The sequence below is a fragment of the Lytechinus pictus genome, chromosome 3 (assembly GCF_037042905.1).
Source record: "Lytechinus pictus isolate F3 Inbred chromosome 3, Lp3.0, whole genome shotgun sequence".
Taxonomy (NCBI): Eukaryota; Metazoa; Echinodermata; class Echinoidea; order Temnopleuroida; family Toxopneustidae; genus Lytechinus; species Lytechinus pictus.
This window is the reverse complement of record NC_087247.1, coordinates 10,649,408-10,664,797: the sequence shown is the minus strand read 5'-3', so window position 1 is coordinate 10,664,797 and position 15,390 is coordinate 10,649,408. Positions and strand designations below refer to the sequence as shown.

General features: G+C 36.1%; 1 protein-coding gene across 8 annotated transcripts in view; it reads left to right on the top strand.

Moving 5' to 3' along the window:
• LOC129257844 (leucine-rich repeat serine/threonine-protein kinase 2-like) overlaps nucleotides 1–15,390 on the top strand; it is a 126,747-nt gene that overhangs the window by 53,957 nt on the left and 57,400 nt on the right. For all 8 annotated transcript variants that reach the window (XM_064096353.1, XM_064096361.1, XM_064096360.1 and 5 more), the window contains 7 exons: nucleotides 4,636–4,756; nucleotides 5,361–5,472; nucleotides 6,991–7,065; nucleotides 8,015–8,125; nucleotides 9,218–9,313; nucleotides 11,606–11,751; nucleotides 12,581–12,689. In XM_064096353.1, coding sequence (XP_063952423.1) covers nucleotides 4,636–4,756; nucleotides 5,361–5,472; nucleotides 6,991–7,065; nucleotides 8,015–8,125; nucleotides 9,218–9,313; nucleotides 11,606–11,751; nucleotides 12,581–12,689 — 770 coding nt within the window. The remainder of the gene's footprint in view (nucleotides 1–4,635; nucleotides 4,757–5,360; nucleotides 5,473–6,990; nucleotides 7,066–8,014; nucleotides 8,126–9,217; nucleotides 9,314–11,605; nucleotides 11,752–12,580; nucleotides 12,690–15,390) is intronic.

Genomic DNA, 15,390 nt, shown 5'->3' with positions numbered 1-15,390 from the left:
TCCACGGTGACAGGTCTGAGCCCGCCCGCGTAACCCCTCCCGAACATGTAAGAAGTCTGCCAGTTCACAACACATCGAGTGGCCGGGCGTAGCCGCCCAGGGCAATGTCGTTTAGAGGGGTATGAGCCGCGGGTAATGGGAAGCGATTATTACGATCTTAATCAAATAGTGTCCATAACAAATGCACCCACCTTCATGACACTAATTTCGACTTTATTCTCGATTCAAAGCAGCGAAGTTCCCTGGCTAAGTTCAAAGAGACGCCAAGCATTCTCGGTAATAATTGTCACAGCTGAGCAAGTGCCGAGAGCTAGCTTGCGTTGTATTGTGGTTTTAGTGCGACTTAAGCTGGCGCTATTCATTTTAACCCCTCAAAGTCCCGTTTCGCGCCAGCTTATTTTTTTCTTTCCTGTTTGCTTTTCATAAGATACCATGTACACCGTGCACCACGTATGAGAGAGACGGCACGAAGCCGTAAAACAACTGGAAAAAATGCCAATTTCTTTCTTTCTTGCTAACATTTGTAGATGAATTGATCAAGAACAGCAGATTTCCGCAAACCGGTAATCTTTTTGAATACTTTGAAATCTTGAACTTAGTTTTTGTTTCTTCGTACCTCAAATATGCATGTAAATGTGAGAAGGATTTTTTTTTTTAGTCCAAATTTGGGGGTGCGGTTAATACACGGGTGCGGTTAATACACCGTTACTTACGGTATACCTTTACGAGCAGGGATCAACTCCAATTCCAATTGGTTGTAGAATTCATGCATCCCTTTACAAATAGGGATCAACTAAATTTTCCAATTGTTTATAAAGTCATGTAAACCTTTGCAAGCAGGGATCAACTCAAATTTCCAATTGTTTGTAAAGTCATGTATACCTTTACAAGCAGGGATCAACTCATATTCCACTTGTTTGTAAAATCATATCGGATCAACTCAAATTTTGTGAAGCTATGTATACCTTTACTAATAGTGATAAACTCAAATTTCCAATTGTTTGTAGAATCATGTACATCTTTACAAGCAGGGATCAACTCAAATTCCAACTGCTTGTAAAAATTCATTCATTACTTTACAAATAGGGATCGACTCAAATTCCAATTGCTTGTAAAATTCATGCATACCTTTACAAATAGGGATCAACTCAAATTTCAAATTGTTTGTAAAGTCATGTATATCTTTACAAGCAGGGATCAACTCAAATTTCAATTTATTGTAAATTCATGTATATACCCTTACGAGCAGGGATCAACTCTTCCAAATGGTTGGAGAATTCATGCATCCCATTACAAATAGGGATCAACTCAATTTTCCAATTGTTTATAAAGTCATGTAAACCTTTGCAAGCAGGGATCAACTCAAATTTCCAATTGTTTGTAAAGTCATGTATACCTTTACAAGCAGGGATCAACTCAAATTCCAACTGCTTGTAAAAATTCATTCATAACTTTACAAATAGGGATCGACTCAAATTCCAATTGCTTGTAAAATTCATGCATACCTTTACAAATAGGGATCAACTCAAATTTCAAATTGTTTGTAAAGTCATGTATACTTTACAAGCAGGGATCAACTCAAATTCCACTTGTTTGTAAAATCATATCGGATCAACTCAAATTTTGTGAAGCAATGTATACCTTTACTAATAGTGATAAACTCAAATTTCCAATTGTTTGTAGAATCATGTACATCTTTACAAGCAGGGATCAACTCAAATTCCAACTGCTTGTAAAAATTCATTCATAACTTTACAAATAGGGATCGACTCAAATTCCAATTGCTTGTAAAATTCATGCATACCTTTACAAATAGGGATCAACTCAAATTTCAAATTGTTTGTAAAGTCATGTATACCTTTACAAGCAGGGATCAACTCAAATTTCAATTTATTGTAAATTCATGTATACCTTTACGAGCAGGGATCAACTCAAATTCCAATTGGTTGGAGAATTCATGCATCCCTTTACAAATAGGGATCAACTCGATTTTCCAATTGTTTATAAAGTCATGTAAACCTTTGCAAGCAGGGATCAACTCATATTCCAATTGTTTGTAAAGTCATGTATACTTTACAAGCAGGGATCAACTCAAATTCCACTTGTTTGTAAAATCATATGGGATCAACTCAAATTTTGTGAAGCTATGTATACCTTTACTAATAGTGATAAACTCAAATTTCCAATTGTTTGTAGAATCATGTACATCTTTACAAGCAGGGATCAACTCAAATTCCAACTGCTTGTAAAAATTCATTCATAACTTTACAAATAGGGATCGACTCAAATTCCAATTGCTGTAAAATTCATGTATACCTTTACAAATAGGGATCAACTCAAATTTCAAATTGTTTGTAAAGTCATGTATACCTTTACAAGCAGGGATCAACCCAAATTCCAATTGCTTGTAAAATTTATGCATGCCTTTACAATTAAGGATAAACTCAAATTTCCAATTGTTTGTATTACAATTTATATCTTTACAAGCTGGGATCAACCCAAATTCCAAATGGTTGTAGAATTCATGTATACTTTAATAAGCAGGAATCAACTCAAATTTTAGTTGTATGTAAATTCATGCATACCTGTACTTAAAGGGATCAACTCAAATCCTGAATTTCAAGTCTTAGTAAACTGCCTATCTAATTCATAAAGCCGCACACCGATCCCTTTACAAACAGGGATCAACTCGTAGTACATCATGTCTTTATTAAAGATCAAGCATAACAAAAACCAGGCCCGGCAACCTATCAGGTTGGCCGGCAGGTTGAATTTACATTATTACATGATACATAAATCAGATTACATTATACATTACGATCATAATACATTATTATTACTGTTTGATACAGTAATATAACGATTATAACATTAAATATCTAAAATACAATACAAATAAATTCAAACAACGATGAATGCATTCACATGGTACACAGTAATATAGAGAGATAGAGAAAAAAGAAGGGAAAAGAAGTAAGGGAGGGGAAGAGTGAGAGAAAGAAACAAAAAGGGCATTAGATAGATGGGATCGAGGAAGAGAGAGGGGGAGAAGGGGAGGGAGTGGAAGAAATAGAAGAAAAAGCGGTAAAGGGAAAGAGAAGAGAGATCGGAATAATATATCATTTACTGATCAGTACAATATATAACATTGTCATGAAATGGCAAAAATATGTGGATGTAGATTCAAACGGTCGTAACAATAAAGATTCAAACACGTGGCACTGGGGAGGTAGCATAAAGAGAAATCGGGAGGGGGAGAGAGATAGAGAGGGAGGGAAAGAGAGAGAGACTGAGTTTGGGTAGAAGTAAGGGGGGGGGGGGTAGAAAATGGAACAATACTACCGTAACTTGTATACAAACATGATGGTATGTTGGATTGAATGACAGATTTAAATATGCGTTAATATAATCAGATTGGCAAATTAAGGAACAGTAGATATATATTTAACTTTAACTTACATAAAAATCTATTATACTTTCATGTATTGGTCAATCTGCCATGTTGGCTCACGCCTGCCTTGAAATATTACGTAAGAATTAAAAAGAACAGTCTTGACTATTTGGTCCCTAAAATCTGGATATCTTTCTGAGTGGGTTCTGAGATTGAGTATTTCTTTCATTCTATATTTATTTTGGGGGGTTATTAGACCACGTGAACCAATTTCAATGCATATGAGATTGCTCTTCCAACCTGTTGCCGTGATGTCGTGTACGAGTCCTGCGTATCTGTCTTGTTTACGTTGATGTGCGTTTTCAATATTTGTTTCGAATGGTACAGTAAGTTCGATGATGGTGATGGTTTTATTATTGTTGTCAATGTAGCAAATATCAGGTTTTTGTTGGGTTGGTATTATGTGTGGTGGTACGGTGCCCCCGTTGATACTTCCCCCTTCGATGTCTGCATAAACTCTGTTGGTATTGCTTGTGGTGGGTTTTATGTTCTTTAGTATGATGTGTATTATGTTGTTATGGCGCCAGGTATATCGGTCGAGCATCTTTTCACAATTGTTGAGAACATGGTGTGAAGTACCAGTAGAGTTACAAAGATTACATTTGTCTGAGATTCTTTTCCCCCAACGGTACAGATTATTGTTTGTAGGGAGACTATCAATTGCTGCATTAACCATGAATTTCATAACACCCTGTGGTACATTATAGATAATCGATTTCCATGTCACATTGGTATTTTCCATGTGAACTACCTTCATGAATTCTCCCTGTACCAGAAGTGGTTCGATCAACTTTATCCACTTTTCTCTACAGTCTTCTCTAATTGATTTTTTTATATGAGTCTTTGCCTGGTTCCAATTCAAAGAGTCCGATACTTTAAGGTGAGTTTCATGTGCATCTACCGTGAAGGACATTTGCCTTGACCATTCACTTTCCCTCTCTAGTCTGCGGTCAATTGTTTGTAAAGTCATGCTCTTTACAAGCAGGGATCAACTAAAATTCCAATTCATGCATACCTTTATGGAAAGGGATGAACTCAATCCCCAAATATCAAGTCTTTGTAAACTACTAATCCAATTATTCATAAAGTCACGCATCCCTTTACAAACAGGGATCGACTCAAATTAAAAATGCTTGTGAAAGTAATGAATGCATTTTATTATCTATCTTTCAATCTCCCTACAGACTCTCTTCCTGGAGACCTGGACAACATCCTGGGCAAACTGAAGGTTCTGAAGCTTGCCAAGAATCATCTTGGCATTCCCGAGTCGCCCTTCATCCCCAAATTCATCCTCCATCTTCCAGTGTGAGTCAAAGGGAATTGTTGATCATTCAAGGCATTTCGAGAGTGAAATAACCTACTTCATCTACTTATATGAAAGTGTGATCAGACTCTCTGCATGCTTAACAGGGGGGGAGGCATTATTGTTTCTCATTGACTGTGTGCTATAAATAAACTAGTCTTAAAGTATGTCTTTTGAGATAATTATCAATAATACAGAGAAAAAAATAGCTTGTATTTGTATAGAGATACTAAAATCTTTAGAGAGGTAAACTACTTATTTTATTTTGCTACTTCAGATGACAGGCATATTCTTGTTTTCATTTCAGTTCCAGAATGTTGATAAAGCCCTTGAATTGTACACTGTTCCGTTAATATCAACCAGAGATATTTTCATCAGGGCCACCTTTCATAAAAAAGTTACTATTATAGTAACTTTGCCATCCAATAGTTACTACCATGGTTACAATGTTCAGCAGCCAAGCAAGAATAACAAATTTCAGTCAATTTTATTGGATGGCAAAGTTACTATAATAGCAAGACCTTATAAGTGGGCCCAGATTAAGGAACAAAAAAGATGACTTTGTTGATTGCAAGTTTATTATGTCACTTTTATTTTGATTTTTAGACTCCGAGATATTGATCTGAGTGACAATGGTATCATCGAATTCCCCCCTCCATCAGAATGGAAGAGTCAGACATTGAGGGAGATCATCATCTCACACAACAAGATCAAGAAGGTAAAAGTATCCCTGAACATCCTGTGCAAGTTTTAGGTCACATGACCAAGGTCAAAGGTCATGTAGGGTCAACAAACTTTGATAATGTTGGGGGTATTTTTGGAATTGTCATCATAACTTTAAAAGTTTATAGATCCAGTTCATGAAACTTGGGACATGTAAGAGTAACCATGTATATATCTTGAATATCCATGAATATCTTGTGCATGTTTCAGGTCACATGACCAAAATCATAGGTTATTTAGGGTCAATGAACTTTGGCAGTGTTGGGGGTATTTGTTGAATTGGCATCATAACTTAGAAAGTTTATGGATCTACACATGTAGTTCATGAAATATAGATATAAGGGTAATCAAGTATGAATGATTGTTTTGCACCTGCCTTAGGTCACATGATCATGGTCAAAGGTCATGTTGGGTCAATGGACATAGTATTCTATTATTATATGAGTGTTTTCTTTTGTGAATAATTATTTAATAGCTGTTTTCAAAGCCAGCACTGCTGCTATATCGATTCGTGTAATACAGGCGAGACTGCCAGAGGCGTACCACTTGTTTGATATATGCCATCATTTTCATAAGTTTAAGACCACCTGAAAATTTGTGTGTATAGCACATGTATGTAATCGTAATATACCGTAATGGTTTCATTGAAACTGGCCTATGAATTATCTATTAGTGTTGATTCCGTGTTTGATTTGAATGTTTGTTTAAAAAAATATATTGAAGTAAAAATAATTTTGAAAACATAATTAGTCAAGCTATTTGACAGTTCTTAATTCCCCTTTAGAACTAATTCCCCTTAGAACTAATTCCCCATTCATATCAAACACAGAATCAACACCTATAAAATAAATTAGGCCAGTTTTTAATGAAACTTACAGTTTATTTACAATTATTACATGTACTTTACACAACACTCGGGTGGTCTTAAAGTTTTGCAAATGATGTTACTTTTTTTTTTAGTGAAGTAAATACTGAGTCAGACAGTTCAAAACACATTTGCCCGAATTCACAAGAAAATATTTAAATAAGGAGAGGGTGCAAAACTCCTTCCTAGTTTCTTTGCACTAATATAAGTTCAAATAAGTACACATTGGCCAAGAGTGCAGCTACAGCTGCTGTATGATTTGATCCGTTCATTGTGCGTAAAAAAAGACGTAGGTTGGGTTTCCACCTGATGGGTTTTTATAAATACTAATGAATTCAGATTTTTCTGAAATATCTTTATATCTTTCCAAAGTCTTGAAGCTTATGATAGATTTTTAAAATGAAATATTTATCTCGATTTCATTTAAACTATTAGATGTTTCAAATCTGTGCTTTCATACAGTGCCTCAGGTACTCAGTAATGTCCTTTATTAATTTCTTTTTCTTTGTTATATTCTTTCATTCATTTATTGCTACATGTAAGTGTTCTTAAACATCTGCATGCACATACATGTACGAATATCAATGTCTGAAAAAAATCAATTCTACTCATTTTATGTGTTTTCTTTCTCTTCACTTCTAACTGCAGCTAACACTTGGTGATAACCTAAGGAGCTGGTCAAAGCTCGAGAGACTTATCCTAAGCCACAATAAACTTACCAAGGTATCGTTACCATTATTGTATAATCATGCTCTTTAGAAATTGAACAGATTTGTAGGGAACGTTTAACATGATTTCTTTTTAAATTTCTCGCAACGGTTTCATTTCGCTGTGTAATATGTTTTTTTTTGTAACGGATTATCAGTTTGTAAATGTAAATGAAAGCAGATATATGTAGTTTTCTCCTTTTTTCAAATATTTTTTTTAAAATGAAAATATATTGAATCTTTAATTTTTGTAAAAAGTTTAATAAAAAAAATGGAATTCAACTCACTGTTGCGACATTTCGCCAATTATCAATTGGCTTCTATGGGCAAATGACGATCCCAATGAAGGGGAGGCCCTTAAAATGTTTGAGATTGTGCAGATACAGTGCGCAATAAACTACATGTATATCCAGCGCGTGAAAGAATCTGAAGACTTCCAAGTCGTCTTTCGCGTGTTGGACATAGTTGGTGCGCACCGTATCTGCGCAATCTCAAACATGATAAAGGCCTCCCCTTCATCGGGATTGTCAATCGCCCGAAGAAGGCAATTGATAATTGGGGAAACGTCGCAACAGTGAGTTGATTTCCAGTTCTTTTAATATATTGATCACGACTACAGTAGATGAATGAGAAGAATTTACATTAGTTTATTCTTTTATCTTTGCTTTAACCTTTTGTTCAATTTCAGTCATACAGAAAAAAATCTAGAGGGGGAGGGGGATAACATTACAAATATAGTAAGACAAAGTTGCTCTCAGCCAATCAGATGCCAGGATTTTCAGTAGCTTATAACATCTGTCGGTGTCGGTGAAAATCACTGACAAATCTTATTGGTGAAAGGCTCCCTTGATTTGATACCCAAGAACATGTTCTAGTTATTTGCAAAGACACACTTCATTTTACAAACAGTTTTGTGAAACTGTCCCCAGCGAAATTATTTTGTGTTTTGTCTTTTCTCGTAACAGGTTCCAAAGGAGCTTGGTCAGCTGACATTATTGGCATCTCTTGATCTGAGCCATAACAAGTCTATCACCACCATTCCCGATGAATTAGGTCAACTCAACAAACTCTGGGAGGTATTGATGATTTTGAGTTTAATACATTTTTGTTTGTTTGTTATTGAACAAAAAGCAATGAAGGAATGGTAAAGATACAACAAGATAGATACAAAGAGAGGCCAGGACACAGCCTTGTTACTGGCTCAAGCAGGCAGACAAACATAAACATAAAGTAACAGTAATAATAATAATATTGTCATATTGTAACCAGGGTAGCCACTTAAGTTCTGAAAAACTGTTCTCCCAGCGGGCCATGCTTGTTAACATGATCACGTTATTATTACCCCGGTTTTAGCACGGCTACCTTGATCGGGTGCTCGAGCATTCAAGGAATTTCTTCCTACCGGGTACTCATTCACCGCATCTGGTAACATAAGTACCAAAAGAGTTACCAAGATAAAAATATAATAATACCCAATTAATGATAATGATAATAATATGCAACATTTATCTAGCGCTTATACCAATGTTTCTAAGCGCTGCATACTATTACCCCGGCTTTAGCACGGCTTTCTTGTTCGGACGCTCGAGCATTCAAGGAATTCCTTCCTACCGGGTACCCATTTACTACACCTGGTTGTAGAGTGGCAAATGTAGATAAACGCCTTGCCAGAGGATGCGAGTGCTGCGTTGGTTCAAAGTCCGGAAACTAAATTAAAGTAACTCATATCCTGCCTCACCTTACGGTCTAAATTGTATGGATCTAAAATAAATCCTGACTGACTGCAACTTGGAACCAATCGAATTCAGTGTCTAATTCGAATCCCAAAGAGATATTTAATCTTTGTTATATAAATGGTTCAGTTTTCTAATATACAACATGTTTCAGTTTATAAATCACTTCCTGAAGATGGTCTTACATGTTTGTTAAAGATGAAAATTGAAAAATATATAGCCATCAGTCTCGTCCTTGGCCTTGAGGTGTCTTAATGTCAGTTCTTTCAATGCCTTGGCCATGGAATATTGAGTATTCCTTAGCCTCGGGTGCTGGCACTTCAAGTCTTACTTAACTCATTGTGAAAACATCCACAAGTGTGCCTCCTTCATGATGTACACGTATGGTAAATGTAATTATTCTTTTATTTCCTTGTTCAATTTTATTTTTGTTAGTTTCCCTTGGATGGCCTAAAGTTAGACCTGGACCCGGCCATACTGAGAGGAAGAACCAAAGACATCATTGGTTTCCTCAACCAGAAGTTCAAGCGGGTGAGAAGAGATTACCTCTGTGTTTAATACAAAAAATATGTTCCAAACATATGAACATGAAGGGTAAACTGTTAAAAAAAATCTGAGCTTGTAATTTATAGTTTCCATATGAATAACAATATAAGTATTGTCAATTTGTTTTGTTTTAATATCAATATGTTACAAAGGGAGAAAAGAAATTTACCTTAAAGAAAGAGAGAGAAACAGGAAAAAAATAGATGAGGGTGGACTAACAATAGTTTAGAAGGAACATTATTAAGGAGTCCAGGGATTATCATTCAGATATGCATTTAAAATATAAGTTTTCAATTTGCATCTAAAATAATATATGGAACTGGAAGTCGGTTTGGAGATCATTCCAAAATAATGGACCTGTGACAAGAATTGTTTTACATGATAAAGCAGTACGAGTACGTGGAAGATGTTGATAATGACTTCGACTTTGACCTCTGTGTTTACTGTAAAGCATTCCAGAAACTTACAGTTCTCTGTGATTTATGTAGTTTTTGTCTCGCCTGCATAGCAGAGCGAGACTATAGGCGCCGCTTTTCTGACGGCGGCGGCGGCGGCGTCAACATCAAATCTTAACCTAAGGTTAAGTTTTTGAAATGACATCATAACTTAGAAAATTTATGGATCTAGTCCATGAAACTTGGGCATAAGGTTAATCAAGTATTAGTAAATATCCTGCCTGAGTTTCAGGTCACATGACCAAGGTCAAAGGTCATTTAGGGTCAATGAACTTTGGCCAAGTTGGGGGTATTTGTTGAATTACCATCATAACTTTGAAAATTTATGGATCTAGTTCATGAAACTTGGACATTAGGTTAATCAAGTACCACTGAATATCCTGTGCGAGTTTCAGGTCACATGACCATGGTCAATGGTCATTTAAGGTCAATGAACTTTGGCCGTGTTGGGGGTATTTGTCAAATTACCATCCTAACTCTGAAAACTTTGGTCAAGTTGGGGGTATTTGTTGAATTACTATCATAACTTTGAAAATTTATGGATCTAGTATATGAAACTTGGACATTAGGTTAATCAAGTACCACTGAATATCCTGTGTGAGTTTCAGGTCACATGATCATGGTCAATGGTCATTTAAGGTCAATGAACTTTGGCCGTGTTGGGGTATTTGTTAAATTACCATCCTAACTCTGAAAGTTTATGGATCTAGTTCATAAAACTTGGACATAAGAGTAATCAAGTATCACTGAACATCCTGTACGAGTCTCAGGTCACATGACCATGGTCAAAGGTCATTAAAGGTCAATGAACTTTGGCCGTGTTGGGGGTATTTGTTGAATTACCATCCTAACTCTGAAAGTTTATGGATCTAGTTCATAAAACTTGGGATATACATGTAAGAGTAATCAAGCATCACTGAACATCCCCTGTGAGTTTCAGGTCACAAAACCAAGTCAAAGGTCAGTTAAGGTCAATAAACTTAGGCCATGTTGGGGTAATTGTTGAACTGCCATCATAACTTTGAAAGTTTATGGATAGAGTGAATGAAATGTGGACATGGGTGTAGTTGAGAGTCTTAAGTCTCCGTTCAAATGTCATTTATGGTCAATGAACGTGGTATTATGTCATTATATGAATGGTGTTTTTGTGAATGATTATTTTATAGTAGTTTTCAAAGTTAGCACTGCTGCTATATTAAATTGCGTAATGCAGACGAGACTGCCAGAGGCGTTCCACTTGTTTTATAACCTCTTTATTATCCTGAAACTGATTCACGATCAGAAAGTAAATACCTGGGCCCATCTTAAAAAAGCTTTGATTGGTCTGATAAATATACACTATGGAAATCCACAAATTTAATGTCGTTAATCTTTATCTAGGAAATGTATAAAAGTATAATTATTTGTCTTGTTATGAGCTTTTGTAATAGGGTATACTGAAATATCGTATTTGACTAGCAGAGTAAATACTTGCTATGAACTTCTGAGTTCGGATTGTAAAAATAATTTCATCAAATTTGACTGGATGAGAAAAAAACTTGACATAACATCGTGTCTTTTGTAAAATATTCTCCCAAATTTTTCCCAGAACTTTACTCACAATTGAAGGCATATTCTCCATCATTTCATGTACTAGTATGTTTTTTTCTGTTATAATTTATGTAGATTTCATCATTGCGGTATGTCTATTAAAATCCATGCAGCATATTGTCTCTGGTTATGTTTTGCACGATTACATGTGAAAGATGCTAGTTTCCATTTCATGGATAAAATGTAAACACAAGTTTGATTGAATAGGCTTGTTGCACCCTCTTGTCTACAGGCTGAAGCGTACAATCGTATGAAGCTGATGGTTGTGGGTTACGGGGGTCGCGGGAAATCTACCCTCTTGGCTCGGCTTCAGGGACAGAAGTTTGAAAAGAAGGGTGACAACGTTGCCACAGTTGGGGTCGTCGTCAAAGAGTGGGTGTAAGTAAAAAAGATTACTCTACTTCTATAATAATAATAATAATAATATAGGATTTGTATAGCGCACGTATCCACCTTGCTAGGTGCTCAAGGCGCTCCTATATTACCCCGGCTAAGCTAGTCTACCGATTCTGGTGCGCACAGCTTTTTGAGGAATTACTTCCTGCCGGTACCCATTTACCTCACCTGGGTCGAGTGCAGCATAGTGTGGATAAATTTCTTGCTGAAGGAAAACACGCAATGGCTAGGATTCGAACCCACGACCCTCTGTTTGAAAGGCGAGAGTCAGAACCACTAGACCACGACGCGCCCACTATAGTAGTATCAAAGATTTTTCCTAAGAAATAATACAGTTTTTTTTTAACCCTTGCAGGGATAATTGTAGAGAAATTTTGATGGCAAGAATCTCTTCTTCTTTTTTTTGGCTGTCTCTTCACATGAAGCAAACTAAAATGATGTATTGTGTGAACATGAATATTGCTTATTATTTTATATTCATAAAATTATTATCATTAGACATAATCATTTACCTGATTTAATATATGAATGTGCTTGATGAATGAAAGATAAGGCGAAAATGGGGATCTTTATAAGTAAATTTGTGATGAAAATAAGGATAATGATATTCCACGTTTATTTATCAGCATGATGTCTCTGATAAAGTGCTCGACAGATATTCTGCATTGTATGTGTGGATTTGTAATTATACTGCATGTATACACCTGATTTGTATAACATGTATCTTATCTGAGGGGAATGAAATCAATCTTGAATCTTGACCTAAATGATCAAAATTGTCTTTTGCTTGTATTTTCTACATTTCTTGCAGCATCCAGATTCGTAAGAAGGACTTCTGTCTTAGTACCTGGGACTTTGCTGGCCAGGAAGATTTTTACAGCACTCATCCATGCTTCTTGACAGGCAGAGCGCTCTTCTTGGTAAGTCACACATTAATGATCAAATTCATTCATTTCATTTATTCTACCCTCGTGTAAAAACAAGAAAAATACATGTTTACAATATATACATTTAAATTGATCATTGATACATACATACTCTGCTGGTAAAATAAAGCACCGAGCCTATCACTAGAGGCCCAAACGGGGCATAAAAATCTATATAAATTAAGCAAGTACCGTATTTTCCGGTGTATTAACCGCACCTTTTTCCGTCGGGGAAAACCTCGAAAATGGGGGGTGCGGTTTATACACGAACACAGAGAAATCAGACCTCAGAAACTTGATTGACTTGACGAAAATTTAGCATATATAATGAATGTGTGACATGTTTGAAACGTGGACTTGTAAAAAGAATGAAATAAAACTCACTTTACATCATCTCTGTCTTTCTCTTTTCATAATTTAATGATTTTTGTCGTGGCGTTCGCGGGACGGCCAATCCATGTTCGCTGAGCGCTCCTCGGTAGCGCCTGCTGGCATGGCTGGCCGGCGCTGGGCGCACCGCAGCCTAGCGACATACAGGGAAACTGAAGGTGGAGCGTCGCGCAGTGCCGTAGACGTAGTTAAGATTTTTCCCTCATCTGTTTGACCGATCTGCTAGTGTAATTGACAGCTAATGTCATACCTCTAATACTGGACAGTAGGGCACTAAATTTTGAAGTTGCCTACTATCGCTTTTCAAAACCAAAAATAAGAAAAATCACAGAAAGATACAGAAATCTTGCTCGAGGCCTTTCTAATGTGCAGCTAACTAAACTTGAAGACTGTACGTGTTGAAGCGCCATCTACCGGTATTGATTGCATTTGCAGCAATGGAGAACGTCGCCAATGAAGTCAAGGAAGCAATGATTTTAGGCCTTATCTGCAGTTGATAAGATTTATATTTTCTTCGTGCATTAATGAAAATATAATTTTACATTGAATTTGAGTGATTTTTTAATTTGAAGTATCGTTAAAATATTGATTTCATATGAACAACGTCGACTCGAATTGGATATAGAAATAATTGAGAACAATTATATTATTATTATTATTGCTAGCATAAACTGGTATATGTAATAATTCGAGCATAAATAATATGTCATTTACATTTTTATCACAAATGTAAGAGTGCATTGATGAAAATATCAATTTTGTAATGAATTTGAGTTTTTGGCAAAAAGAAGCTGCTGAAAACTGCTTATCTAATAAAAGAGAGCCAATGGAGTAAATTATAAAGTCAAAAAGGGGCCTAAGCTTTCGATCCTAGCAGAATCTTCGTCGGAGGCAAAATGACAAACATATAAAGTGGAACAACCATAATATAGACCACAAACAAGCTACAGCAACACTAGAAACAAGGAGACAAAAGGGGCATTAGTGAGTAGAGAAGACCAATCAGGTTAGTGAAGGGGATGAAAGAAAAGGAGTAGGCAGACACAAAGGGAAGTTAGTGTAAGTAAGGACAGTAAAAGACCTCAAGCCAAGAGGGATTAAAATAATGAGGCAGGCAACATCAAACAGGATCTGGAACAAAACAGTGATAATGGGATGAAAAACAAGAGAATTAGTGAGAGGTGGGTCAAACAGGTTACAAAGAAAGGCTTAATAAACTGGTGCATAAGAGTGGGAAAAAAAAAAAAAAAAAAAAAAAAAAGGAAGAAAAAGAATGGGGAACAACTGATAATGTGCAAAAGACATATAAGTATATATGATAAAGCATTAAACAAACTAAGAGAAGAAGGTAAGTGTAAATATGTATCTATAAGTGATATGTATATAAATATATCCAAAAAAGAAATGTATATGAAAAAATATATAAATATATACACATATGTTGTAACTGATATGGTAATCCGCTAGGTGTGACGTAAGACTATAAAGTAGGAAAGAAAGAAAGAAAAAAAAAAAAAAAAAAAAAAAAAAAAAAAAAAAAAAACAACTGTATATGTGAAAAAGAGGAAGCAAATTGCCTAAAAAGGTAAAAGCAAATATAGAAGAGAGGGGGTGTATTATGAAGAAACCATAGTATACATGTAAATAAGCAAATGTGGTAAATCTAAAAGAGGTGAGTGGAGAAAAAACAAATATATATATATATATATAATAATTATTATATCGCCTGAATAAGGAAGGAAAAATTGGAGCTGAGCTTGTATGAGATATGGGAGGAAAGTAGAGTAAGAAACTATAATGTAACTATTTAAAAGAGCTGAGGGGAAAAATTATATGTATATATAAATTGAAGGTGGATAGGAAAGAAAAATCAGTCGTTCCCCTCTTGGATGTTCAGGCCATGAGGTTGGGTGGTGCGAAGTCGTCTCATCCAGAGCTTCTCCCTGCTAGTACGGACTGAGTCAGGACGGGTACCTAAAGATTCGATGCCCTGTAGCATCATGTCAGTGATGGAGTGGTTGGGGAGGTTAAAATGGCGGCCAACTGGAGTGTCCAGCTTTGCTGTGTTGACGGTGGATCTGTGCCAACTGGCAATTAACAAAGTTCGTTCTCTCCCCAGATCTGAAGTTCTCAAACCAAAAAGTGACAAGGAGACCACCGACAGAATACCGCTTGTGACCACCTTCCATCCCAATCTACCCCCTCTCCGCAAAATCCTGTTTGATAACCACCACATTTTACACACTTCTGATCGTCTCCAACAGGCCGTTCCCGATACTCCCCTTCTAGCATACCGACGCCCACC